This window comes from Phalacrocorax carbo, chromosome 28 (genome assembly GCF_963921805.1).
Source record: "Phalacrocorax carbo chromosome 28, bPhaCar2.1, whole genome shotgun sequence".
Classification (NCBI taxonomy): Eukaryota; Metazoa; Chordata; class Aves; order Suliformes; family Phalacrocoracidae; genus Phalacrocorax; species Phalacrocorax carbo.
In genome coordinates this window covers 1,758,010-1,783,995 of record NC_087540.1, presented here as the reverse complement: position 1 = coordinate 1,783,995, position 25,986 = coordinate 1,758,010, and the positions used below count along the sequence as shown (strand labels likewise).

Below are 25,986 nucleotides of genomic sequence, written 5' to 3'. Positions count from 1 at the left end.
TAAGGGAGCACAGAGAGGAGTTTGCAAAATGCAGGTGGAAGTGCAAAACCCATGAAGAGCAGCAGATTTGCTGCCTTCAGCTCCCAGGTTTGGAAAATCCTTTCGGTTTCCGTGGACAGAACATTTTCCAGTTTGGGAGGGGCTGAAGGTGGGGGGAAGTGCTTTTTTCCCCACTACATGGGAAAAAAGGCGAGTCTGGGGCAGGAAATTGGGGCAAGAAAATATATTGGGGACAGTCATCCCCCGGGTTTGCTGCTTCCCTTTCTCCTGCTCTCTGCTGAGTCGTCGCCTCCAGCGGGATTTCCCGAAGAGCCCCGTCCCTGGAAGCTGTCCCCGTTCCCAGCGCACATCCCGGCTCCCGCGCACCGTGGGGGCGGCCTGCGATACCCCAAATCTCTCCATCCCAGGCTCCCCCTGAAGCTTCTGGGGAAAGGCAGCAGCGGCCAGGGCTGGGAGCCACAGGGAAATCCGGCCCCGGGCGGGCAATTCTGCGTCAGCGCCGGTTGCAGAGGCGTGGGGACGGGTGCCGTAACCATGGGAGGGCTGTGCAAACACTGGTAAACACCACGTGTCCGAGCAGCTTCCTCGGCTCCCCATGGAGGGGGAGCGGCCGGGCATCGCAGCCCCATGTGCTGGTTTCGGGGTGGCACAAGCCCCTCAGCCCCCATCCTCCCGACCCTGAGCTGTTCGAGCACATCACTTGCCTCTCTGGGTGCCTTTTGGGTGCCTCCCATCCCTCCTGCACCTCTGTGTCTCCCTGTTTTCAGCCCTCCAGGGCCTCTCGCTCTGCAGCAGCGTGAGGGCGGCCAGCCCCGGTGAGGAGCACAGACCAGCACCACCAGGGACAAATCCTGGGTGCAGCTGGCTCCCGGCACAGCACCCCAACCCTCCAGGGCTGCCTTTGCTCTTTTTACAACATGAGGAGGTTCTAAGGTGTTACCAGCAAAGCTCAGCAGGTGGGACTGGGCAGGGTTGATGGTGAGAGGCAGCAGCTGGCCCCCAGGGGTGGGCAGCCCCGGCCGTGTCGGCAGGGAAATGCTGCCGGCTCAACTATGCCTGATCTGCCTTTGCCGGCCTAATTAGAAAAGCTGGGGAAGGCCAAACCTCGCCTTAGCAAGGGGAAACACGGGGGATGCTCCGGGTAGCAGCAAGGCAGCCCTGACCCTGGGGAAGAAATCAAGGCAGTCGTAAAGGGACGAGTGGCAAAGGACTGAGGGGCAAAACAGATAAGGAGAAAAATGCGAACGTAACTAACTGTAAAGAATAAAACTGAGGAAGGAAAGGGACAGGGAGTTTAGAGGAGGGGCCCAGCCTGTGCCGGAGCTGGGGACCGCAGGCACGTCCAGATCTGCCCGTTAGAGCTGACGATTGCCCAACGCAGCCCAGGGGCTGAGTCAGGGCTGGGCGCTGGCTGCGCCGGGAAGGGCGGCGGCTGCGGGGTGACGCTCATCACCACCCCGGCTCCTGCTCTGCCACATCGCACCGCGACCCCGCCGAGGACCGAGAGCCCTCCTCGCACCCCCAGCCATGGTGAGTGAGCCGGGACGGGGAGGGAGAGGTGGCTGCGTAAGGGCAGCAGGGCGAGGGCGGAGGAGCGTTTCCCACAAGTGGCCCCAGAGCTGAAGGCGAGACGCGCTTTGGTGCCAGAAAGAGCAGGCAGGGCCAGGGGCTGAGCTAAATCTCTGCCAGGGATGGGGCCCAGGCGCGGGAAGAGGGTGCAGAGCTAGAAAGGGAGGGCAGAGGGTCCCCGCAGGTGTGGGGGAGCTGGGGGTGGCATTTGTGTTGTGTGTGTCCCCCTTCCCTCCCCTCTTTTTCCCCCACTGATGCTTCCGATGCCCGTCCCCAGACTCAGGGCTGCAGCTCTGCCTCCACCATCCCGTCCCCCCCAGCGCTAGGGTAGGGGTACGCAGCGCAGGCAAGAGCCGAGGGCAGGAGGAACTCAGTTCCTCTCACATTAACCAAAAAGGGCTGAATTGAGCCTCAGGTGGGGCAGGATGTGGCAGGGAAACCCCAAGATGCTGAGGTTAGGCAGGGAAGGGCGGATTCTGCCCAGCTCTCCCGGCACTGCCCTTCCCCAAAAGCCGAAGCCACGGGCAGGGAAAGAGCCCCACATTCCCCCCACCTCCCTCAGGGTGCCTGCTCTGTCCTCGCCGTCCGAGGCAGTCTGGGGAGCTAACGCTGCTTGCATTTTTCTCTCATGACTCATTGCTTCTCCTCTGTCCAGACAGGGCAGGGGGAGGGGAAGGGGGAGACAAGCTTATCTTTCCAGAAAAGCAGCCCCGGCCAAGCCATGCTGGAGAGCACAGAAAAAAACCTCACGTCGCTGTGGTTGCAGCGTAAGCTCTTCCCAGTCCAGGACGCTCATTTGGTGGGAGCTGAGTCTCCCCAGGGGATTTTCCATGAGCCACTCCCCAGTCCTCTGGGTCCCTCCTGCACCACAGCGCCGTGCCAAGGCATCAGAGAAATTAATATGAAAGAAAAATGCAGCCGGACGGGTTGGGCATAGGTGACTCCTCAAGGAAAGCGATTGCAGGAGGCCCCCCCGCCCACAGCCCAGCCTTTCTCCAGAAATAGAGAAAGTTGCTCTTTTGCAAGCCCAGAGCTCCCTGCAACGCCCGCCTGCGCTTGCTCTTGCAGCCCACGGAGACCGAACGCTGCATCGAGTCCCTGCTGGCCGTCTTCCAGCGGTACGCGGGGCGCGAAGGGGACAGCTGCACGCTCTCCAAGAGGGAGTTCCTGGCCTTCATGAACAGCGAGCTGGCCGCCTTCACGAAGGTGAGCAAAGTCCAGGCCAAGAGTCTCCCGTAGCATGCACTTCAGCCCCCGGGCAGAGCAATTAAAGCCTCTGCCCCCCACCCACGAGCACTGTGGGGTGGGCAACGGGAAGAGCTCGCTCCCACCAGAAGCCAGAGCGTGGCTTGACACGGGTTGGCCCGAGTGAGTTTTGCAGCCCTCTGCCAACCCTCCTCCGCCGGCGGTGGCCGCAGCAGCCGCGGTTCCGTACACGGGGCAGGGGGGTTCAGCGAGGGGCTCCTTTGCCGCGAGGCAGACATCGATTCGCATCTCTCTGGTCTTTTGCAGAATCAGAAGGACCCAGGCGTCGTGGACAGGATGATGAAGAAGCTCGATTTGAATAGCGACGGGCAGCTAGACTTCCAGGAGTTCCTGAACCTCATCGGGGGCATTGCGGTCGCCTGCCACAACAGCCTGGTGGTTAAAGCCCCTGGCCCCTAGCCCTGCCTGCCGTGTCTCCCCCACCACTGTGAACATCCCTCAGACGAGACCAATGGAAAGCTGGAAGCAGTGCCCTTAAGATGGGGGCATCCCCATTCCTCATTTTTACGTAGAAAATAAAAGGTTTGAAATCCTAGCGTAAGGCACGGGTTTGCTTCAGCCCTAGGGACGTAGTCGAGCCACAGAGGGAGCAGGAGCTCCAGGTCCCACCCTCTGCTTCTCTACCGACACAAAAACGTGTTCCCATCCTTGTCGCTGCCAGAAACTACGATCCTCGAGATCCTCGAGCCTGTTAAGTACCACGGGGAAAGGCACAGTAATACCTGTATTAAGTCCTACAGTTGTCATTACTCTTCACTAAGCACAGTGATACCGGTATTAGGAGGCTACAACCACGTAAGGTATATTGGTAAGGTATCCTTTACCAATAAGGGTAAGCTGAGCCCCGGCAACAGCAATTACACACTAATAATTAGCAGAAACAGCCTCTGCTGGTGCGGTGAGTTATTTCAGGACCACAGCCTCCATTTTCTGGAAGCTTCAAAACCACCCAAATCTGGTAGTTTAGAGCACAAAAGAGGGAAGGGGGCGGGGGGGGGGGGGAAGTGAGAAGAGGAAATCAGAAGAGAGATTAGATTTGTCTCAGTAAGACCAAGCGAGCTACAAAACAGGAAGAACAAGGTGGTTAATTTACTTTATTCAGGAGAGCAGCTGATTATTTTGAGAAATGTTGCTAGGAGAACAAAACAAAAACGCTAGCACTTGGGGGGTGAGCGGCGCTCCCGAGAGGAGCGGAGCTGCCGGAGCCCAGCCAGGCTCTGCGCTGGCCCCGGTTCCAGACAGCGCCGCAGTCCTGCGAGAGCCAGGCTCGGCTCTTCCCGCTGTCCAGGCCCCAGCAGGGTCTTGGAGCTTTTCTTTCAGGAGCCCAACATTAAGAGGACGTGAGGGGCAGCTGCTGCCTCTCAAGCAGTTTCTAAGGAGCGCGCTGTGCGGTAACCAGGGCTCAGCAGGAGCCACTCTTTACCCTCTGGAAAAGATTTGCCTCAAGACAACGGTACATAGAACTTCACATCAGCCGGATCTGGCAACAGAAACGCAAGCTGGTACTACTGGGAAGCAGCTACGAGTCTCACTACAGCATTCCTTGGGGAGGGGAAGAGCACATTAAGACACAGCAGAGGCACGGCTGGAGACTAGGGTAGAAGCTGGAATGGTGGGAGGGGAAAGTTTCCACACTCTGCCGTGAAACGGGACCATCTCCCTCCGGTCTCACACCTGCCCAGGACAGGCATGCCCTAGCGGAACTGGAGCGGGCTGATCCGCAGCCCGATGACATCTCTGCCGATCTCCGTCACCTGAGGAGTAAAAGGCAGATGATTAATGCTTAAAAGCAACTCAACAGCCCAACCCCGTACGCAGCGTACAGAGCCTAGACGGTTCTCGAGGACGCACGCTGCCCATCACTGCCACTCAGTCCCTGGAGGCAGCACTGGAGAGCAGGTCCTACGAGGAGAGGCTGAGGGGGCTGGGGGGGTTTAGCCTGGAGCAGAGGGGGCTGAGGGGAGCCCTTCTCACTCTCTGCAGCTGCCTGAGAGGGGCTGGAGTGAGGGGGGGGCTGGTCTCTGCTCCCAAGTCACCAGTGATGGGACGAGAGGGAACGGCCTCAAGCTGCGCCAGGGGAGGTTTAGGTTGGGTGTGAGGGAAAACGCCTTCCCTGCCAGAGGGGTCAGGCCTTGGCTCAGGCTGCCCCGAGAGGTGGGGGAGTCACCGTCCCTGGGGGGGTTCAGAAACCATGTAGACATGGTACTTGGGGACATGGTTTAGGGGGCCTGGGGGTGTTGGGTTGGGGGTTGGACTTGGTGATCCTAGAGGTCTTTTCCAACCTTAATGATTCTATGATTTAAACTACACAGTATTTCACAATTCCCCAGCTGTTCCACCTCACACGCTCAACTTGACGTCCTCCAACGTTCAACTCGACCCACAATCCATGCCAAGTCAGTTTAGGGGGAGCATGGGGGAAGCCACTGAAGGGGATTCCCAAGGGAAACACCACAGGTTAGGAGGAGGTGGTAAGAGACGCTGAGGCTCCCTTACCGTAGTGACACGGCAGATCTGCCCACGGAACTCGGGGCAGTAGCAGGCTCCGCTGAGAGGACACTTCTCCACGGGTTTGCCACGATAGATGGGTCGGTAAGAGGCGGCGCAGATGTCGAAGGGGTTGTGCATGTCATAGTTGAGCTGGTAGGTGTCAGTGGGATTCTTCTCACAGGCTGACAAGATCTTGCGAGTCTGCAAAAAGCAACCACATCGACCAGAGGGGCAGCTAGAGGCAGTTCAAATTGGGTCTGCCACAGCAGATAGTTCTGCCCATGCACCTCACAGACGTACCTGCTGGGCCACCTCCTGCTTTGGACCCAGCTCCAGCAGCCGACGAGCAAAAGTAGCAGCTGTCTTGAAGTTTTTGAGTTTGAAAAAGAGGTTGAGAGCAGTACGCAGCACCAAGATCATGTGGACGGGCTGCAGGTTGGAGTGGGTGAAGTAGGCAGCCATCTGCATTGGGAAGGAGGGAGAGCAGGGATACAATCACTACCAACCACACGAATAGCTGGATGCCCTGAAAATGCTGCAGAAAACACCTCCCAGGTAATCACTGCCACATCTGCTTTAAAGGAGGAAATGGCAGAATTCAGGATTCCCAATGCCTTTTTAAACCCAAAGGCTACTTCCTCCTCATCTCCCTCAGAGCGAAGGAATTCATGGTGTTTCTGTACCTCGCAGATCCGCTTCTGCTGCTCCAGGGTCTCTTTGGGCAGCTTCTTCCGCTCAATCTCCATCGAGAGTCCTACAATATACTCCCGGCAAATGGCTATCAGCTGCTGGGCCTTTCAGAGAGGGAAACAGAGTCAGGCATTCAGCCTCCTGCCCCACGGGCATGCAGACAAGGGACAGAAGAGCCCACCTCTCACCTCAGCAATCTCCTGCTTGTTGTCCACCACCAGCAAGGGCACACTGAGCAAGATGGAGCGGAACTTCTCCACGGCCTCCTCAAACTTGCCAGCTGTAGTGAGCTGGTAACAGAGCTGCAGGCGCTGGATCAGGTCGTTGAGTTTCAGTCCAACAGCAGGGAGGGCATTCTTCAAGCCAGCTTCTTTCCTGGAGGCACCAAAGAGGGGTTGGGGGTACAAACGGGACCACCGCAGAGGCCAGCGACGACACACACATTGTCAGCTCGACTGCAACCTGCCAGGAACGCTCTGACCGAGGGCCATGCTGTTTCTTTGCCATTAGCTTAGCACAAAAGACATCTGTGCTTCCATAATTCTGCCACCCACAATGCCCAGCCCTTTCTGTATTAGCACAGGCTGGGAAGGCTGGCGTGTTTTTCTACAGTGGCTTCCAGGTACCTCTGTAAAAACACACCTGTGGTTCTCGAGGTCTCCTCAGACCAGCTTTGTCAGAGGCAGAGCATTAGTGCTGGAAAACACAGCACCCCAACTGCCTCACCGTGGTCTTAGTCTCTAAAAAAATGAAAGCAGTTCTTCAACATCTTTACATCTAACAGCAGGCAGCAGAAAAATCCCACTAGAGACCGAATGCTCCCTGTTTATATCCAGCAAACAGAAAGGCTCCTCCCTCCACAGCAGAGGAAGGAGGCATTTCTGGCTACAACCATCAAGGAGTCTGGGAGGTGTACGGCGCAAGGAGAAGAGCGCAGGAAAGGAGCTAACCCGATTGCTTACCAGTTGCGATGTGGGTATCCATACATGGCAGGGAGACATGGCAGGGCTTGGTAGGTCGTACGGCCACGGGCGTAGGTCTGCAGGAACAGCTGTTTGTAGGGTCCGAAGTTTGTTACCCCCACTTGGTCATGGAGGAGCTGAGAGAGAGACATTGATCTGCTGAGTAACAGCCCTGGATGACTTTACAAAGGCCGCACAGCCGTCACTCAGTCTCACACCACCTCGTTTTATACCCAGAGAAAACAACGCACGAAACAATTCTCAAAAGGACACAAAAATGAAGCTTTGGACTGGATCAGAGACAAAAATACACGGGGACAAGGGCACAATCTTTTCCCTAGAAACTCCAGGGAAAACTTACTCTCATTGCTGTCTCAAAGGAGCCTGCCAGAACGTGGTCAACAGGAAGCTGAGAATTGTTACACCACACCTACGAGAGCGGAAGGGAAACATATGCAAGAGGAATTGCGTATATGCACACATTTGTCTTACCTACCCTCACCACCCCTAACCCCCCTTAAGAGCTCCTACGCTGCACTCATCTGTGAGTGTCAACAAGGAGGACTGAACCACAAAAAAAGAAGCGCCAAAATAGAAGGTTTCTGAGAAAGACAATCAAAAATGTTGTGCCACTACCTGAGCTGGGCTGGTGCCCTTGGTGGGCGGCACAAAGAATCCGTCCTCTGCTGCTCCTGCTGGACCAGCCGGAACGTCCTGGGGGAACATACAGAGCAGTGATTAGTGTGGAAGTTTCCAGCATCCAGATGAAATCAGAGCTGGCCACAGCTCGGGTGACCAAGTCTCTGAAGAAGCCCAGCACACGTTGCCCCACCACCACCACCACAAGCTGTCACTGCCTTCCCAAGTAACTACAACTGGGCTACTTATAAGAAGCCTCCTACCAGTTCAGGGGGAAGATCCAAATCTTCTTCGACTTCCCATCCACCTCCTTCTTCCTGTCCTTTACCTAGGCCTTCCTCTCCAAAGCCCTCTCCAGCATCCACAAAGCCATCTGCATGGAGGGGGCAGGGGGGAAATAGTCAGAGCTCTTACACAAGCACACTCTTACACTTCTGCACAAGAAACTCTTGGATTCACCCACCTTCATCGAGCTGCAGCTCTGCGTCTTCTCCCCAGCCTTCAGTGCCAACAGTGTCAATATCAATATCAGCAGCCAAGGCACCCCCTTTGCCTACAAAAAGGGTAGGATCCTTCCTTTACTCATCTCTGAGCCGGTCAGGTGTTAAACAAAGAATTACATTAGGCCAGCACCCTCCCCATCTAATTGTCCACTCCCGTCTTGTGCTAAAAGGCCAAAGATTTGAGAGATCTGAGGGAATGCCAAGCTGGATTCCAACCTCTGCTAGTAACACACAACAAATCTGAGGTGAACGGCAACAGCCACGGAGACAAATACCTCCATTCGGCATATCCCAGCTCAATGCAGCTTTCCAAGTCCAGAGCAATACCTTTGCTAGCAATCGTTCCTTCAAAGAACCCTTTGGAGACGGTCAGCAACGGCCAGTTGGTATCCAGAGGCATGACAGGAGCGGGAGGCTGCAGCAGCTTTGCATTGTGATCAATGTCTGGGATCTGAGCCGAGAGGAGCAGAGAACTGTTAAAGGCCACGTAAGGAAAACCCCATTCTTTGACCTACCCACCTGCAGGCGGCACAGCCAGCCTCAACCCTGATAAGCAGTGACTGGAACGGAGATGGTTCCTCCCTCCCAGAAAGGAGCTGCCTGGCCGGTCACACTAACACCAGGTTCCACTGTCATCACCTTCCCAAACTCTAGAGCTCTTGTAACGAAGTAGGAGGCATTAGCCAGTTTGCTAACCGTTTCCTTTTCGGGATCAAATGTTTCCTTCAGGCTTTCAGCTTCCTCATCCAGACCATGAGTTGCAGCCGTGAGATAGGCCAGGGACTCTGAAACAAAATATGACTAATGTGAGTGCGTGTTCTTCATCGCCTAGAGAAAGGAAACTTCTCACAGCGGCACGCGTGGTCACAAAGGGAAGATCAGCAGCATACCGAGGTGTAGAATCACACCTTTAGGGCTGTCACTGGATTTAGGACTAGAATGTGCAGGCAGCGACTGATCATTTGAATATGCTCTACGGCTGAGTCAGGTCTCCTAGACGGTATTGTAGCTCTTGGGTTACTTTCTGCTCATCCGATTCAGTTTCTCCGGTAAGGGATTATGCTGATCTGCCTCCAAAAATTACTGTTCATCCCAATAACCTCTCCAGCTTCTCCCCAGCCCACAGGGGCATATGTTCGTCTGATATTACTCACTTTGCCCACAGTTCTTCAGGATCCTCACTCTCTCTGCCACATCTCCTAGATACAAGGCATTCTGGTAGTGGCCACTCATATCTTTACGGATCTCAGCTGAACCAGAAGGAAAAAAAAAAGTCACAATAGCTTTGCTGTTCTTGGCCCCACTGTGGTGCCACTCATTCCCTCTGGGAATAACACTCGGATTCTCTTATCTCAACCCTTCTTTGCCACCACCCTGGCACTCACCTATCTTCATCATCTTCCGAAGCTTCTCCAGATTGCCAGTGATGAGATAGAGGAAGGAGAGCCTATCGAAGTTCTTGGTACGCTGGTAGCACATCTCCACAATCTGGTGATTTCCCTGCAGCAGCGCCACTTCTCCCAGTTTCTCCCAGCAATTCTTGTCATCCAGAGCTTTGGCTGCTTCCAGAGCAATCTAACAAGAGAATGGACACGGTTACAAAGGCTTTGCAGAAAGCAGTTTTCTCTGCAAGCTTTTGTTGATAATGCCCATGACGGAAAGCACAGGATTATAAGGCACTAAATCACGCCCCCCGCTGAAGGCCTGCACCTTAGTAAGGCCGCTCTCATCCTCAACCCTATCGCTCCCGAGGGCGGCGAGGCCCCGCAGAGGGACCTGGACCGGCCGCAGAGCTGGGCAGTCACCAGCCGCATGGAGTTTAACAAGGACAAGCGCCGGGTTTTGCCCCTGGGGCGCGGCAGCCCTGGCTGTACAGGCAGCCTGGGGCGCGAGGGGCTGGGGAGCAGCTCTGCGGGGACCCGGGGGCTCTGGCCGACGGCAGGCTGAACACGAGCCCCCAGCGTGCCCTGGCAGCCCCGAGGGCCAGCCGTGCCCTGGGGGGCACCGAGCCCTGCATCGCAGCCGGGCGAGGGGGGGGATTGTCCCGCTCTGCCCCGCGCTGGGGCGGCCTCACCCCGAGCGCAGCAGGCAGTGTTGGGCGCCGCAGGACATTGAGGGTATAAAGGTACTGGAGAGTGTCCCGAGGGGGGTCATGGGGTTGGTGAAGGGTTTAGAGGGGAAACGGTACGAGGAGCGGCTGGAGTCCCTGGGTTTGTTCAGCTGGAGCAGAGGGGGCCGAGGGCAGCCTCATGGTGCTCTGCAGCCCCCTCCCGAGGGCAGGAGGGGGGGCAGGGCTGGTCTCTGCTCTCTGGTGCCCAACGCCAGGTCCTGAGGGAACGGCAGGGAGATGTGCCAGGGGAGGGTTAGGCTGGGCATTAGGGAAAGGCTCTTCCCCCAGCGGGTGGTGGAGCCCTGGCACAGGCTCCCCAGGGAGGCATCACGGCACCAGCCTGGCGATGTTCCAGAAGCGCTTGGCCAAGGCCCTCAGAGACACGGTGTGAATTTGGGGTGTCCGTGCAGGGATGGGAGCTGGGCTCGATGGTCCCTGTGGGTCCCTTCCAGCTCAGGGCATTCTGTGATTCTATGACTCTCAGCTAATACTTCCTCCCAATACTCTTCCTCCTTGCAGCAAAACCCAAGGCTTGCGAGCGATGCCCCAAATGACATGCCTTTCTCACAGCACCACCTGCCACCTCACCTCAATGTTGCCACACTCCAGTGCCAGGCTGAAACGGGTCTTCTCATCCTTGACAAAGTGCAGGGCCACCTCTGGGTAGCCCTTTTTCTGCAGGTAGGCAATGATGGACTGGCCCACAAGCTTAGCATTCCTCACCATGTGCAGCACCTGCAATGAAAAGGGCCAAGCATTGGAGCTGTCAACACCTTCCCTTCACCTTCGGGTGTAGGTCAAGGAAGAGCACAGGGTTTCTCATGTCTCCTCACCTCATCATACTTCCTGTTAATCAACGCCAGCTTGAATTTGAATTCTGTGGGATCAATGGTGAGGACCCTGGGGCGGCACTCTCTGTCCAGGCAGTACACGTTGTTCCCCTTCACGCGGGTAACGTAGATAGGCAGGTCCAGGGTGCGGATAATTCCGTGATCCCTGTGCCAACACACAGCACACGCATGACACACGTGCCAATACAACACTGCATGGCTCCATTCCCTACCTCAAAAGAGGCTCAACACACTCTGTTATTTTTGCCTGCGTTATAAAAGCAAGCCCCAGTCAGAGAAACACCGCAGCCACGCAGCCCTGCGGCAAAATATCAGCGCACAGGGTAAGCAACCAAATGTGTTTAGCTCTAGCTGCCTTTGGGTATGTCCATGCTGTAATAAAAGCGCCATTTCACAAGCACCAGCTTTGGTGTCTGCCAATAAAACCCCCCACGGTAGCCTGCACGAGGCCTGCCGGTTCAAGGCCTCGGCGCACGACTCCCGGACTCACCCCGTGGTGACAGCGTATTTGATGTGATTGCTGGTGGTGTAGATAAACACACCGCTTTCATCCCAGGCACCGCTCTTGACACGGATGTTTTCATGGATGTTACAGAGCGATTCCAGCTTTCTGTTGCAGATCATGATGGCTGGAGGGGAAAGCCAGAAGAAGTAAGGCTAGGTAACCCTCTAGCGTTAAACATCCACCTCGGGATTATGGCTTCTCTCTTCCATAGTCCCAGCAGCAGGAACTATGTTCAGAGTGTCAGACGCTAAGGAGATGACGGCAACCACAACTAAACTGTCACCATCTGCCTTTGTTTTATGAAAGGGATTGGCCGGAATCATTCTGAGGAGCGGGAAAAGCCCTCTGTTTTGCAAGCTTACAGAAGGGTTTTGCTGAAGAGATGAAGTGGCGGGGCTCACACTGTGAATGCCTTCAGCTGCACCTCCACTGCAAGCCACGGCACTGAATGGTTTCTCTAGGAAGGAGCTAGCGTGCGCTAGGATCCAGGCAAAACCCCGCGCCCCCCTGCCGCTTACCATGCTTAGCCAGCAGAGCGACGTGGGACATGTCAGCCGACCAGATGACGTATTTCACCTTGGAGATCTTCACTGAGGCCAGAGTTCTGGGAGAGGACAGCACAGAGTCAGATGAGACCCCTCCACAGCAAGCTCCATGATCAAGCGCTGTATGATAACTACCAGTGCCCAGCAGCCCGAGCCCAATTTGCAGATGCTCTGCAGCCCCTTTCTGCCATTCTGGAGCTGTCGAATCATGAGGAAAACTGAGTATCTCTGCAGCAAAACAACCTCTCTCCATAGCTGCGCGATACCAAATATATTTGAATGACAATTGACTTCAAAACCTCTATTTCTGAGGGGGTTTTTAGGGCTAGATTTAGCAGAACAAGGGAAATAAGGTATTCCCAAGCAGCATTTGCGTTGTTTAATTTACTTATATACTTTCCCAGCAATTCTAGAAAGACAAAGGCATACAAGTAAGAGAACAAGGCAAGTTCTGGCACATGAGCAGTCAACATACACCGTATTTATCTGCAGATAATCCAAAACCTTCTCAAGCCTACAAAGATGGCCAAAAGCACCAACTCCTTGCCTGTTTCTTCGTGGCCAGCAACACATATATGCCTACAAATATGCTGCCAAGAGAACGTTCTGAGCAGCTGTAAAACCGAAGGGACAAGAGATCAGGAAGCTTAGCTTGATCAAGTTCAGGTTTTTTTGATTTCTCTCCATTTTTACAGCACCCGATTCCACAGTCACAGGATTTACAAGGGTATGGGCACACATCTCCCTGCGATCAATGGCATGATGCCTGCAGCATAAATTGCACCTTGGCTATGTTTACACTCTGCTCTTCCTAACAGTTGTTAGCCGTGGTTTGGATCAGCCTGATGCAGCCTGCAGCTGATGCTAAGTTCTGGAGTGCATTAATAGCTATTACTTGTCCCCAGAGGGCACACGCCAGCAAGATTACAATATTAAAACTTCTCCCGGCAGACTGGATCTTACCGCTTCTGCTGCACGTCAAAGAGGGTGATGGAGTCTGCATCTCTCAGTAACAGGTTCCCTGTGCCAGCGTAGAAAATCTCATCACAGTTCGGCACCTGCACCTTCTTCGTGATCTCATTCTTCAGGTTTTTGATTAGGATCTGTCATTTGATGAGAGGAGATAACAGCACGGGACAGTTAGGTAGATTCTACAAAGAAATTTAGGATTATTTTAACTCAGAATTTTTGTAGAGCTGAACCTCAGCGGCAAGAGGCCAAAATAAGAGCTGCAGCCTTTCTCGAAGCAGGATCAGGCTTTATCCTGACAGAAAACCCCACCACAAGCTTGCCAGGGTGCAGACACAGCGTATTCCTCCTTTTCAGCCCCCCCTGCTGTCATTACTAGCTGGCTGATACAGTTCACAAGCCCCCTCTATAATGGCTATATGAACAAAGTAAGTATCAGGGAAAAGTGAGAGAGGACACAGTGCAGATAGAAGAAGGAAACGAGGAAGTTGAAAGGGGAGAACAGCAAGTGGAGAAGGGGAAGGCAGGGCGGAGTAACAGAATAGGCATGAAGTAAACTTGAATTTACCAAGCCAAAAACCACACTGAATTAAAAGGGGAAAAAGAAAACTACAACATCCTGCATGGGGTGAAAGAGCAAGATTTTTCTTCCCCTTCACATCAAGTAAATTCAAGCAGGGAAAACTTTCCATGACCGACTTTCCCGCTTCTTCCTCCTACTGCACTTCACAAGGGAGAACAAACAGCTTCATTAAAAATCTAACCCCTATTTCCACCATTTCCCCATTACTTTGATGCTATGGAAGTGACGTGGGTGGCTTCACAGCCCTGTTCTGGTCAGCCTTCATTCCTGAACTCACCTGCTGTAGCTGCGCTGCTGGAAGCCTGCTAAGATTTACTGTCATGAAAGTTAAATAACATTTCAACTCATTACGTTTCCACTGTATCATATTTCTTCGTGCATGTCGGCAGCCCACACTCTACTGACAACGCTTTGCCAGTCTGCTTGGATCTCCAATAATCCCGTTCACCCAAACTCCCCGTTTTCCATCTGCACACTTCCAAATGACAACACACCCCGTTAAAAAGATGACCCTATTAAGCCTGTCCCCTTACCGAATGCATGCGATCCAGGACTGCAAAGCGGTTACGAGCTACCCACACAGCTGTTAGCCCGGAGGAACGCTTCCCTTCAGGGGCTGGGGAGAGCAAAACACAGGCAGTGAATAAAACCTCTGGCAGGCTCTTACGGCAACACATTAGTCAGTCTTGTTTGATCCCATCTTGGCTGTTGTAGCTGCTTCCTACTAATTCATGTTTAACCTGAGGCTATTCACAAGACTCATTTCCTCCCCCGATGTCCTTTCAGATCTCAGCGTGGCCAGCGCCAGCCCTTCTCTCCAGCCAAGGCACAAGACAAGTGGCTGGCTGTACCGCCAACGCCACTGCTTGGCGCCGAAACGGGCCATCCCGGGCGACAGCACCGTCTGTCAAGCTAACGAGCAGAGCCTTGCTGGCCAAACGAAGTGAGCAGCGAGGGTCCCGGCTTCAATGTAAGCCTCGCGCCCCCCTCCCGCAAACTGATATAACGAGCTGGAGGAGAAAGGCTGCGCTCTCCCCAGCACGCAGCTGTTCTCCCAGTTTTAAAATGCTAATACAAACACAGCGCTCTGCATGTCAGACAGCACAGAGAAGAGTACTGCGGGCCGCGCTTCAGACGCGGAGCAGGCTGTTGGCAGCAGCGGGAGGGAACAGAGATGTGAAGCGAGAGAGCTGCTGCTGTTTCGGTAAAATGAAGTTTTCTTTAGTTCTCAGCCCCTTTTCTCACCAGTCCTACTGCTGCTCGACACGACCGTTTTTGGAGGCTCACGCACTACACCAAGTGCTATTTCACCAAGCATAGCGCCATTCATGGCAGAGCTACATCCTAAAAAAATGATGATCTAAACCTGACCGCCTCGCCCCTCAGCCCTCATCTACTGCCCAACACAAGACAGACTTGTCTGGATTCAGTTCCCAGCTCTGCTTGGGGTTTTCTGATGGCAACTTCACCGGTTTTTCGGAATCTCCACAACTCAGCATTTTCACCAGCTTTAAGTCTTTAACGCTGACTGTAGATCAGGCAGAAAATGGTTGAGATATATTACCCAGAAAACTGTTAAAGAGCGATAAGAAAGCTTAGCGTCCTCTGTAGGTCAGGTAAATAAGCTGAAGGACACGGGGATGACAACTCCAAGACACATGTTAAATACCTACATTATAGTCCTGGGACCACAGGTTGCATATGTAGCAGCTTGTTGGAGGAGGCAGTTATCAGACAGTAGAATTTTATGCTACTCTTGAAAATGCATTAAAAGCACGTGGCTTTCATGAGGCCTAGAGATTTCTTCCTCTGCAAGGATAACTCCTTTCCTCATTTAAAGGGTCACAAGCTGGGCGCCCCCAGACAAGCCAGCTTTGAACGCCTCAAACTAAATATTGAAATATATTCAGTAACATTTAATCTATATAAAGTTACTATAAAGCTCCCTTTCTCTTCCTCTCCCCAAATACACCTGCTGACTGTACTCAGCGAAGAAATCTCCCCTTCATTAGTCCCACAGAAATCAATAAATCTGTGAACAAGTGAGCTGGATTCCAGTCTAACTCATTCATCACTCCCACTCGCTTCAAAGTCTTTACTGCCGTGACGACAGAGGCGGGAGGAACCAGCTGGAGTTTCAGATCCCAAATGGAATTCACAGTTAGGAGAAAGAATTATTTGGGTTTTTTTTTTCCCCCTAAATCATGTTTTGACTTGTAAATTGCACAAAACTGATCTGGAATTTGCCGAGAGGAAGAATGACTACTGGCACCCTGGCACTGTCACTTTTACAGCCACTTTTCAGACTATAAAACCTCTTAGAACAAAACATATCTGGTTAAAATCCATCTCTGTTGACAAGCCAGGAAGGCTGCCTGCTGCGTTGAAAGGGAAAAACGGAAAACTCCTAATAACAAAATTATAAAATATATATTTGTAGCCGTAAAAGTTTGGGATGAACATGAATTTTTCAAGTCAGTGTAGCGTGATATAGTGAGCAGGAAGCCTGCCAAACGACGTGTGCTGCAGGGACACTGCGAAACACGGAGGAAAGAGTCCAACAAGGGAGGCTTAGAGAAATGAAGCTTTTTTCATATATAACACACACACACACAGAGTTGGAAAGCGGAGGAGGGGACGGCTACACAGCAGTAAACACTCACAAGGATTAATGTGAAATAAGAAATGCCTACCGTCTGGATTCTGGGAGTCAGCATCCTTGGGAATGGTGTATAGGTCATAAGTACTGTTCTCTAAGTTGCTGGCTCTCTGCAGAGAGGGGGGAAAAACCCGTTCTGAGATAGGATTTCACAGAACCGACATTCACAGCCTCGTGGAAAGTTCTTCAGCACATTATGCAGCACAACTGACTTACTGTGCAGAGAAGGACAGCGTTCTCAGCTGGGTTGTATGACATGTTGAACACCGGGAACTTGGAACCACTGAAGATGAGCCATGAAGAAAAGAGAAAGTTAGAGTGGATCAAGGCTATTTCTACCAAAGTCACCTTCTGATAAACGCTCTTCATTTTCTGAAATACACCGAGCACCAGAAAAGCTCAGTTTGGATGAATTTCCTGAATCAAAACCACTTGGAAACACTTCAAGATCATCGACCTTTCATAAATTAAAGAGCTGGGATTTCAGTTTGAAACTTAAAACTAGTTTAAAAAAATATTTCTATCTATGCAGATAAAAATTCACCTAAAAAACTTCTTGTAGGCTTTGTAAGTTCGTCTGAGAGACGAGTTGGCTGACACTAAGGTATGTGAATACAACAAGACGACCTATCTGTAAGCGAGAAACTAACCATGGATTGATGGTACCGGCAACACCTCTCGTAACGTGATGAGCTCCGACCTCCTACCTTCGCAGCTGCATGACGGCAACGTCTTTTGAACTGTTGAAATCAAGCTGGCGGAGGAAACGGTCCTTCACGTAATACAGCATGTTCCCGTGGACCGCATAAGCCGGCCTCTCGCGCTCCAGTTTGAACACAATCATGCCGCCGTCATGGCCTGAGAAAAGGCATGCGAGAATTCAAACATCAGTTGAATCCTGGGTTGCTTTCTCATTAGGAGGATGACGTGATTGAGCCCTTCAAACCAAGAAAGGGCCAACAAAAGTCATAACCGATGACTGCCAGCCGCACCTGCTGCTCCTCAGTGTGACTGAATTAAGCGAATCCACTTCTTTCCTAAGTGCTCTCCCCCTTGTTAGGTTTCCTAATAAATCTCAGATGGGAGACCCTTCTAGAAACACTTTGCCTCGCTGCCACCTATTTCTTTAAGCGTTATAGTCCAGCGTGGCTTCCTCTAGGATCTGTCTCACCCCTTCTTAGCCTTAGAGCTAGTTAATGCAGAGGCTATCCTGTTCTAGCTTTGAACTGCAGCTGGTACAATGAGACTGTGTTCCACTACATAAGGATCTTTTCCCTACGATACATTTAATAAAAGCATCTGCCAGTCAGGGCGTCTGCAAAGTGTGCCAAAGCAAATCCTGTACAGATTTCCTAGATGGAATACATTTGCTCTTTGCAGCAAACCCCCAGACACTGCGCAGGACCTTCTCTTACCTGCAGCAAAGAGGTTGAGGTTGGGATGAGCCGCCAATACCCAAAAGCGATCATGATCACGCCGAAAGGTCTGGACACCCGTGCTAAACATGCAGCAGAAGGAATAAGAAACATAAATAAAATGGAAACCTCGGTGTAAATTCAGCTCCCAAAATGAAGATCCTAAGCTTTGCCATACAGACCATGTCTAGCGTTCAGCACGAGGAGTCCACTGGGAGTTCAAAACACCACACTCAAAGCCTTCTCTCAGATAATATATTCTCACGTAACGTATTTTCAGCAGCAGTATCACCAGAGGTCAGCCCTCCCCCACGTGCTTGCAGACAGCTACAAGCCTTGCCCTTAACACGTGTCTCAAAGGGACAGAAAATGTGAAAAACATGACTTCTCTCTCATGAATTATCGAATGCCAGCACCGATGTTTTAAGAACCGCTGGTGTTCAGGTCTGTCACACAGGTAAATACTTTCATAGTAAGGCTGAGTCAGATGCCTGACAAGCACTAACCGTTTAGACATATCCCAGACACGGATGCTCTTGTCTTCCGAATTGCTGAGGATTAGTTCCTGCCGTGGGTGAAAGACAGCACACGAGACGTTGTTGTAATGCCCCCGGCAAGTGTCAACCTCCCAGGCCTTCGATTCTAACCAGAAGTGGAAAAGAACAAGGAAAATACCACTTAAACAGGTTAAGCTCTGCCAAAGCAGGAGCACAGCAAGCACTTTACTAGAAAGCAAACTGCATCGGCCGCTAGTTCCCGCACCATGCTCCGCAATTGACGCTTATGGTCTCTCTCTAACCACCAGCACAGCTCACCTGGGAGAGCAGATAAGCCAGATTACTGAAGAGGTGCTAAGAATTGTGTATACTTTAGCTGGACTGAGTTGACAAAAGCATAATCATTCTTGATAGAGGGTTTCTGGCTCCCAAAGCAGCTCCCCTTCTGGCCCATCAGTGTATATTCACAGTCAAGTTTTTCTACTCCTATAAGCTTCTGCTCAGCAGCATGTACAATCAAAAGAAGCTAGAAGTGTTTGCTAGAGAACCGAGCTCTCCTCAAATTACAAAAGCCAATTCTGCTTGGGATTATTTACTGATCTACCATACAGACGCGTTTGCAAAGTGCCTACAGATGTTCTAACATAAATGACAACTCTTAACCCCCTCGGGAATCCTCTTACCGTTCATCCGCCAGATCTTCACCTGCCGATCGTCGGCTCCCGACACAATAAGCGGCATCGCGGGGTGGAAGGCGGCCCAGTTCACCCCACGATCGTGGCCCTACAGGCAAAAAGAAACCAGTCACTCGAAGAAATTTGGTGACCAAATGCAATGAGCAAAGGAAGGACAAAGCAACCAAGCCTGCAGACAGGCTTGCCAAGACACACTTTTCACTATTTTTATACACCACACTGCTCAGACCGAACGCTTACGGACGGTAAGAGTACAGATGCCCGCAACGATAAGCTTTGCGGGTACCGCTCTTCACCAGTAGAGCGAAGCTGAGGCTCGGCAGCAGAGCAGCACCGCTCCTTAGCTTTAACAAGCCGTTACAGAGGGCTGCCTGTACCATAATCTCCTCTGTTGCTTCCAGTAACACAAGGTAATAACATCTGCTATTTAACAGAGCTTGTGGCTGTACAGGGAAAACTGTATCTCTTTGGTTACAGTACAAACATCAGCAGATTTCAGGTTTTCGGCTCAGAAAAAGTAAGGCCATAACCTACAAGAGCATACAACTCTATGGAGCCACGTCAGGTGTTTCAACACTTTTTTTCCTCTGCTGGTTTTCTGAGCTTTTAGAGGATCATTTGCTTCACAAGGGTTTCATTAAGTGACCTGAAAAGGCCGTGCTGCAGCCACATGTTGACACCATACCTCAAGAACATGCTTCACAACTGCATCTGTTGTCCCAAACAAATCCACCCCCGTTATTCCTCGGACATCGGATTCCACAGCTCCAGGGGACAGGTTCTTCTTCCTTAGGCCTTGTGGAACAAAGAGGAAGGAGCAGCAGGGGTGGAGGAAGCAAATTTTAGCAAAAAATATTATCAAAACAATGTTTCTAATTTAACAAGTTGAGCGCTCTCCTGCACTGTTTGCACGCAGCTTCAGGTGGAAATTGAGAACTTGGAAGAGCGGAGGAGGGTGAGAAGCATCCCGGACTCCCTTCTGCTTCCTCTAAAAGCGCAAGCTCAGATTAGACATACCAAAAGGAATATCTGCAACGCAGCAAGTCGTACAAAGGATCACCTCTGCTCACTGGGACGCAGACAGCGGCACCTCAGCAAGGGACTGGCAAATTCGCTTTCTCCCCCTCTCACCCCTTCGAGACCTTGTACCTTCCAGGGGTCTTTCACCCACGGCACTTTGATGGCCTCTTGGTTATGGGTTTGGACAATCTGCCTGGACACAAAATATTTTCAGGAGCTAAAGCTATATGAAATAAAGCCCGTTCCTGCTTCTGAAGAATCATCCAAGTTAAAACAGACCTGCACCTCCTACCCTTCATCAAAAACCCAAGGGAAAACAGTCGGGAAAGTGAGAATAGAAAAAAGCCTCTCCTCCAACAGCACAGGGGGAAAAGATCGTTCGAACAACACAAAAACAAGACTTATAAGATACACTTTTCATTTAAAAGTACTCGGCCCAAGGCTGCGACCATGAAATTCATCAAGGATAAGAAAAAACTGCCTAGGATAAAAGCCAAATTGCAGAGGTACGGACGCCAACAGAGAGGGAAGCGTAAGGAGAAAACAAACAATACCGAAGACAAAAAGTATTCTTTTCTTGGTGCAATTCTGATTCCCGAACTCCTCGCGGATTAACAGCTCAACAACCTCTCTGGCAAAGTTAGTTTAACAAAACCAACGCGTTAAGCAGTGTCTGACAGCAAGGGACAAACGCTCAGTGCGCTGAGCGAGGTGCGCACACAGATGCTCCGGGTAACGGCGAAGGGCTTGAACGGCTGAGTAGGTGCTTCCAACAAAGCTGACACAAAGTACCCCAGAAAGGAGGAATAAAACATACATAACCCAAGAAAGATGAGTGAAGAAACACAAGACTTTGGGAAAAGAAAATACTTGAGCCTTTGACAAGCCAGAGGAACAGGACTGAGACACAAGTGGAAAATTTCTGGTGTAACTGCACAAATCGAGAGGAAAGGCAGGACACTCACAGAACACACCAGCCTCCTGTGCTGCTCGGGGGAGGGAGCAGGGACAGAAAAGGGACTCGTAGCGGGAAGGTAGGTATTAGGCATTCTGAGGACAGCTGTTAAGGAAAAAAAAACAACCTGAAAAGGAGACTCAGCTCAACATGCACACGAGCACCCAGGAGATCGAGCATTAAAATAACCAGAGTAAAGGGGCAACGTGCTAATTGTGAATGACACAAGTTAGGGGAGAAGGAAGAAGACAGACAGTCCTTTGCAAATTCTTTTGCTTTATTCTCTTCTTCAATAGAAACTCTTGGGTACGGACTCTTTTGTTGCTGGGCTCAGGTTCCTTCCTGCCCCTGTAATCCATTCGCACTGAGTGGGGAATTAGAGAAGCGAAGAGGCTGGAGCACCAAAGGTTTTGCCGTACACCCACTGCGGGTGCTCAAGGAGCGGCAGTCTAGGTCTACAGACTCTATCTGGGGACTCTCAGCTTAGGTCCTCCCAGTCCCAGGGCTTCTCAGCACTGCCGGCCCAAACCCTCAGGTGATCCTCGCTTAAGCTGCTCATCCAGAGGGACTAAACAGAGCCCTGACAGAATAAGGAAGTTTCCTGCCAAGCATCGGACACCGGCACTTGCCAACCAGGAGTAAGGTTAAACGGGAGTTGGTGTGTGATGTTAGAGCACACACAAAAGCACTCTGATCAGGGTAAGACGATTAGCAGCCTCCTCGGGGGTTAATGCTTATAAAGAGACAGAGAAAAACAGATTATTTTGTAGTTTCTGCAGGTTAGTATCAGCGCCGTGAGCAAAGACTTCATTCCACAGCACAGGTGAATAATACAACACAACCGTTCATGCATTTTAATAGATATAAACAAGCTCATTCTGACTGTATTCACACAGTCTCTCTCAGGAGATTAGCAGGAAACAGACCCTTTAACCTCAAGCACACACATTTTACATTGAAGATCTTTTACCAGAAGGTTTCAAACCAAGGAGCACTAAATATATAGGAATTCTAAACAGCCAGGCCATCTTTGCATTCCGGGGCCCGGTCCAGGTCCCGCTCCTCATCCCTCACGCTCTCAGCTGAGGCTGCCAACAGAGCTGATAGTTTTGGGAGGAGGATTTTGGAACGTGACCTTTAAACTCATTTAACTGAGGGCACTGAAGAACCAGTGCTCATAATCCCAAATCCTGCTGAAAAAAAAATCCCCACTGATGTCAGCAGAAGCTGCAAGTTAAAAGCAGCGCTCAGAAATGGAGCTGAAGCTCAACACCAAACGATGTTCTCTATGACTAGGATTATGTGCACAACAGACATCAGAGAAAATGGGGAAATAACTCTTCCCAGGAGACGGCTAGAGCCAGAACAGAATCCTGCTAAGGACAGAAGTCATTCTGGGGGAAAATTGGGGAGCGGAATTGGATTTTGAATCCGTCTCTCTGTAGATTTTTCCACACACTAGTATTCTCACAGTGTCATGTCTGACTGGAGCGGCAGCTGAGTCAATAATTCAGCATGTCTCTAAAACCCCTCATCACATATCAGCTGAGGAAAAAGAGGTCTGTACCATCTCCAAACCAATTTGGCAGCTGGAACTCTGCTGAGAGAGAGAGTGTTTGTGGGAGAATGCAGCAGCAAAGCTTACTGGCAGAATAGCTGTTAAACTCCCCGTGCTGGCAGTACAGAGAGGGGGACAGGTTTTAAATAACCAGGATATCCTGTCCCCAGCCTCTACTGTTGACACAGCTGGCCATGTCTGAGCGTGTTCTACAAATAACGCAGTGTGCCCAACCAAAACTGCAATGGCGAGAGCGGCAGGTCAGATGAAGTCTGCCTCTAGGATAGTTTATGCTGTAACGCCACCAGCACTGCCCCCACCTGCCTCCCCCCGGTCTCTCTTCTCCCTCTAATCTTTTCTTCATTTCTTGCTTTTCATTTAGGGATATTTCATTCCATTAAGTCACTTCATGCCTAGGTATAACTAAGAAATAGCTAAGGGATCGGCAAAGTGCTTCAGAGTTTTGACTTGCAACTCCTGCTGATCTTTAGGCCACGCCTTGTTTTATAAAACAGACAAGCAGACTGAAAAAAAAATAATCCCTAATAATGTTATCTTCCTGTCACCACCCTCAACTAGGCTACCCAATTAAAAGCACACCCCAAAAAACCCAAACCCCCACCCTTTTTGCAATCCAGAGGCCTTTTTATCCTCCTCTCAGAATGAATTATTTATTGCCGCCTCCGAGAGGTTTTCAGGAGGATAAAGGTGAAATCTCTAAAATCCTCCTCCAGGTCTGGCACACCCACAAAGCTGGCTGGCTGACAACACTACGTCCCTTCCGACCGCAATACTCCTTGCCTATATTGGCTATAAAATCAGATCGGGAGATCAGGTTGCAGAATCTCCATCTTTAGAGGTTTTTTTTTCTGGCTGCACAAAGCTACAGCCCACCTCATCTGCTGTCACAGAGAGCTGCTTCAAGCAAACGGGTGGACTAGATGTCACCCAGAGGTCCCTTCCAGCCAACGTCCTACGACTTCACGGAAACTGAGAGGAATCAGTCCCCATTAATAGAGGTTTTTCTGCCTGAGGCTCCTGTAGTCAACAGCCTACTTTTCCTGCTCTCAGATCCAAACCGCTCTTTCCTGCCTCACGTGGCTTTCAGCAATTGCAGTTTTGAAGCAGGCTTTGCCACTGGCTCCCCCCTCGATCTGGGCAGCTCACCAGAAATATCCCAAACGCGCACAGTCTGATCCAAGCTGGCTGACACTACCAGGTCCTCAGAGGGGTGAAACTGGGCACACATCACATAGTGGTTGTGTCCTGTCAGCACACTACAACAGAAAGGACAGAAAATACCATTTAAACATAAGATATATAAATATGCATTCCAATTTGCACCAAGAACAATAAGTTCAGTCTCAGGAAGGGGGATGAGGAATACAGGATTGCTAAATGCTAGTCTTTAAGAGTCAGTGTGACTGAACACTGAGCGCATCTGTTCTTACAGAGAGCGTTCAAGGGCCGACTTTCTGATACCAATAACTTCACAGGCTTCAGCACTGACACGTAGTATTTTAACCTCAAAAAATTTCCAACCAAACAACATGTGAATTGATGACCACAAGTCTAGTGGCATCAGAATAAACAAGCAAAACATGAGACTGATGGAAACTGATCAGTTCTCTTTTTAGTTCTCTTCCTTCAACTAAGCACAGTTCCTGCTTGAAAACAACAGATGAAGACAGCTTGCCCCCAGGTTTTTTTAAGTAACCATTGATTTTACCAAACACAAGTTCTGGACTGCCAGTTCCAAACCCGAATGGTCTGGTCATCAGAGGCACTCAAGATCCAGGGATATTCCTAAAAAGACAAAGTAGTCTGTACACAAAGTAATACACACCCCAGACAGTCCCTCCCCACATGGTATTTTCCAACTGTCCCCAGGAACAACCCTTTTTAAACCTTATTTAAGATCTTGGCGGTAGAATTTATGCCTCTCATGCCTCTACAGAAGGCCACCGTATCTGGAGCACCCGCCCTCACACCAGCAAGTCCAGTATTTCTTTAGCAAAGATTCCCATCCAGGGAAGCAAAAGAGATTCCCTTTCACACAGAAATGGAGCGGGGACCCATCACCCAGGTAAGAAGAAGAGGAGCTTACGTGGTGGAAGAAGGTAGTGCGAATATAATCCAAGTGCCCCAGCAGAGTGAAGAGACAACGGCGCAATTTGTAATTCCAGACCTGCACAACACAGAAGCAGAACGACGACTGTACGTGCCACCGCCTGCTAGATTTTTGGTGTGCATTCTCACATTTCAGTTCACCTACAAGCCTCTCTGTTTCATTTTAAAATGTGTTTCTAACGCAAGCTACAGACAGACTTCCAACCCGCTGCAGTTAACTGTAATGTCTCTGCGACAGGAGAACCGCAATTCCCAAACACTATGTCCCACCCACTCAGGCTCCTTCTCATCTTTTAACCGGTTTCTTTGCACAGTCCGGATGATGCCTTTCAGAGAACAAGAGCTAAAGGGGTAAAATTTTACCTTTATTTTGTAATCATCACCTCCAGAAACAAAGAGAGGCTGTTGTTTGTGGAAATCAATACCTCGAACGGGTCCTACAAATAGAAGAGCAGGTTGGACACAGCAAGATGGCTGACAGCCGGAGCGATCCCTTGCCTTATCGCCCCGTACTGAACCCTTGCCTTATCAATGATCACAATTTGCCTGCCTCCTCACTCCTGTTGCTATTGACAAATTAAGAGCTTCAAAGCAACAACAAAAAGTCACCTAACTGTTCCCAAACCTGCTCCTTTCCATCAAGATGCCTGCAGCAACCCACCACAAAACATCCAGGCCCTTCAGAGCTGTATTTGCAGGTTCATTTTCACACCAGAAACAAAACTAATACCTTATTTTATGCATGTACAACGTTCAGAGGCAGCAAACTGGCCACAAAGGCTAAAACAGGGAGGATCGGAAATCAAACAAGCAGAAGCCTCAGCAACGCTCTGGCAGAGCCTCCCTCCCTCCTCTCACATCCAGTTTTCCCTCCCCAAGCCCCACCAACCCCCTCCCAGCGCACTGACCGTCGTGCTCGTCGAATTTGTCGATAAGGGTGCACATCCGATAATCCCACAGTTGGATGACGCCATTGTGCAGGCTGGTGAGGATCCACGGCCGCTTAGGGTGAAAGCTGAGCCCTGCCGAGACACAGAGGGTCGTGAGGGCGAGGTCTCCGCGCACTTGGGGGCCCAGAGAAGCCCCAGGGGTCGAATTCCCCCCCGCCGCCCCCCAAGGACCCCGGGGGCGGGAAGAAGGTCCCAGAACGGTCCCCCCAGGCCCCAGGGGCTTCCAGCCCAACCCAAGCCCGGTCCCACCGTTACCTTTCACCCGGGCCGACTTAGTCTCGAACTTAGTCAGCATCGCCCTCCACCCCGGTCCTCCACGTCGGCACCCCGGAAGTACCCCCAGCTGACTTCCGCTTCCGCCACCTCTCCGACCATCGAGTGTCAGTCCTCCCGCCGGTGCAGAGCGGCTTCCGGTGTCGCCCCGT

At 51.3% G+C, this 25,986-nt stretch overlaps 2 protein-coding genes across 2 annotated transcripts; one reads left to right on the top strand and one right to left on the bottom strand.

Annotated features, from left to right (window-relative positions):
* The first annotated feature begins 1,304 nt into the window (after nt 1–1,304).
* S100A11 (S100 calcium binding protein A11) lies at nt 1,305–3,370 on the top strand. Its single transcript, XM_064475081.1, has 3 exons — nt 1,305–1,530; nt 2,638–2,775; nt 3,082–3,370. Exons 1-3 carry the CDS (start codon nt 1,528–1,530, stop codon nt 3,232–3,234), a joined length of 294 nt encoding a protein of 97 aa, XP_064331151.1. The 5' UTR covers nt 1,305–1,527; the 3' UTR covers nt 3,235–3,370.
* Nucleotides 3,371–3,909: 539 nt separating this feature from the next.
* On the bottom strand, nt 3,910–25,958 carry COPA (COPI coat complex subunit alpha). Its single transcript, XM_064475079.1, has 33 exons — nt 25,817–25,958; nt 25,520–25,633; nt 24,975–25,048; nt 24,589–24,669; nt 24,211–24,287; nt 23,649–23,758; nt 19,634–19,743; nt 18,937–19,036; nt 18,263–18,398; nt 17,757–17,839; nt 17,049–17,199; nt 16,558–16,624; nt 16,376–16,451; nt 14,216–14,298; nt 13,094–13,233; nt 12,104–12,189; nt 11,571–11,709; nt 11,063–11,225; nt 10,818–10,964; nt 9,505–9,694; nt 9,274–9,369; nt 8,816–8,904; nt 8,447–8,570; nt 8,080–8,169; nt 7,880–7,989; nt 7,614–7,691; nt 7,339–7,407; nt 6,978–7,114; nt 6,204–6,390; nt 6,009–6,119; nt 5,626–5,787; nt 5,332–5,526; nt 3,910–4,589 (listed from the first exon to the last, which is right to left on the bottom strand). The coding sequence occupies exons 1-33, from the start codon at nt 25,854–25,856 to the stop codon at nt 4,530–4,532; spliced, it is 3,675 nt and encodes a 1,224-aa protein (XP_064331149.1). The 5' UTR covers nt 25,857–25,958; the 3' UTR covers nt 3,910–4,529.
* Nucleotides 25,959–25,986: the final 28 nt, after the last annotated feature.

Excerpts from the sequence above, each read along its gene's own strand:
- COPA (XM_064475079.1), bottom strand. The coding sequence starts at position 25,856 with ATGCTGACTAAGTTCGAGACTAAGTCGGCCCGGGTGAAAG. Across the intron at positions 23,759-24,210 it reads CAGTCCAGAACTTGTGTTTG|TGTGCTGACAGGACACAACC; the intron begins GTAAAATCAATG and ends TTTCTGTTGTAG. Across the intron at positions 7,408-7,613 it reads AGGGCACCAGCCCAGCTCAG|GTGTGGTGTAACAATTCTCA; the intron begins GTAGTGGCACAA and ends CCGCTCTCGTAG.
- S100A11 (XM_064475081.1), top strand. Across the intron at positions 2,776-3,081 it reads AGCTGGCCGCCTTCACGAAG|AATCAGAAGGACCCAGGCGT; the intron begins GTGAGCAAAGTC and ends GGTCTTTTGCAG.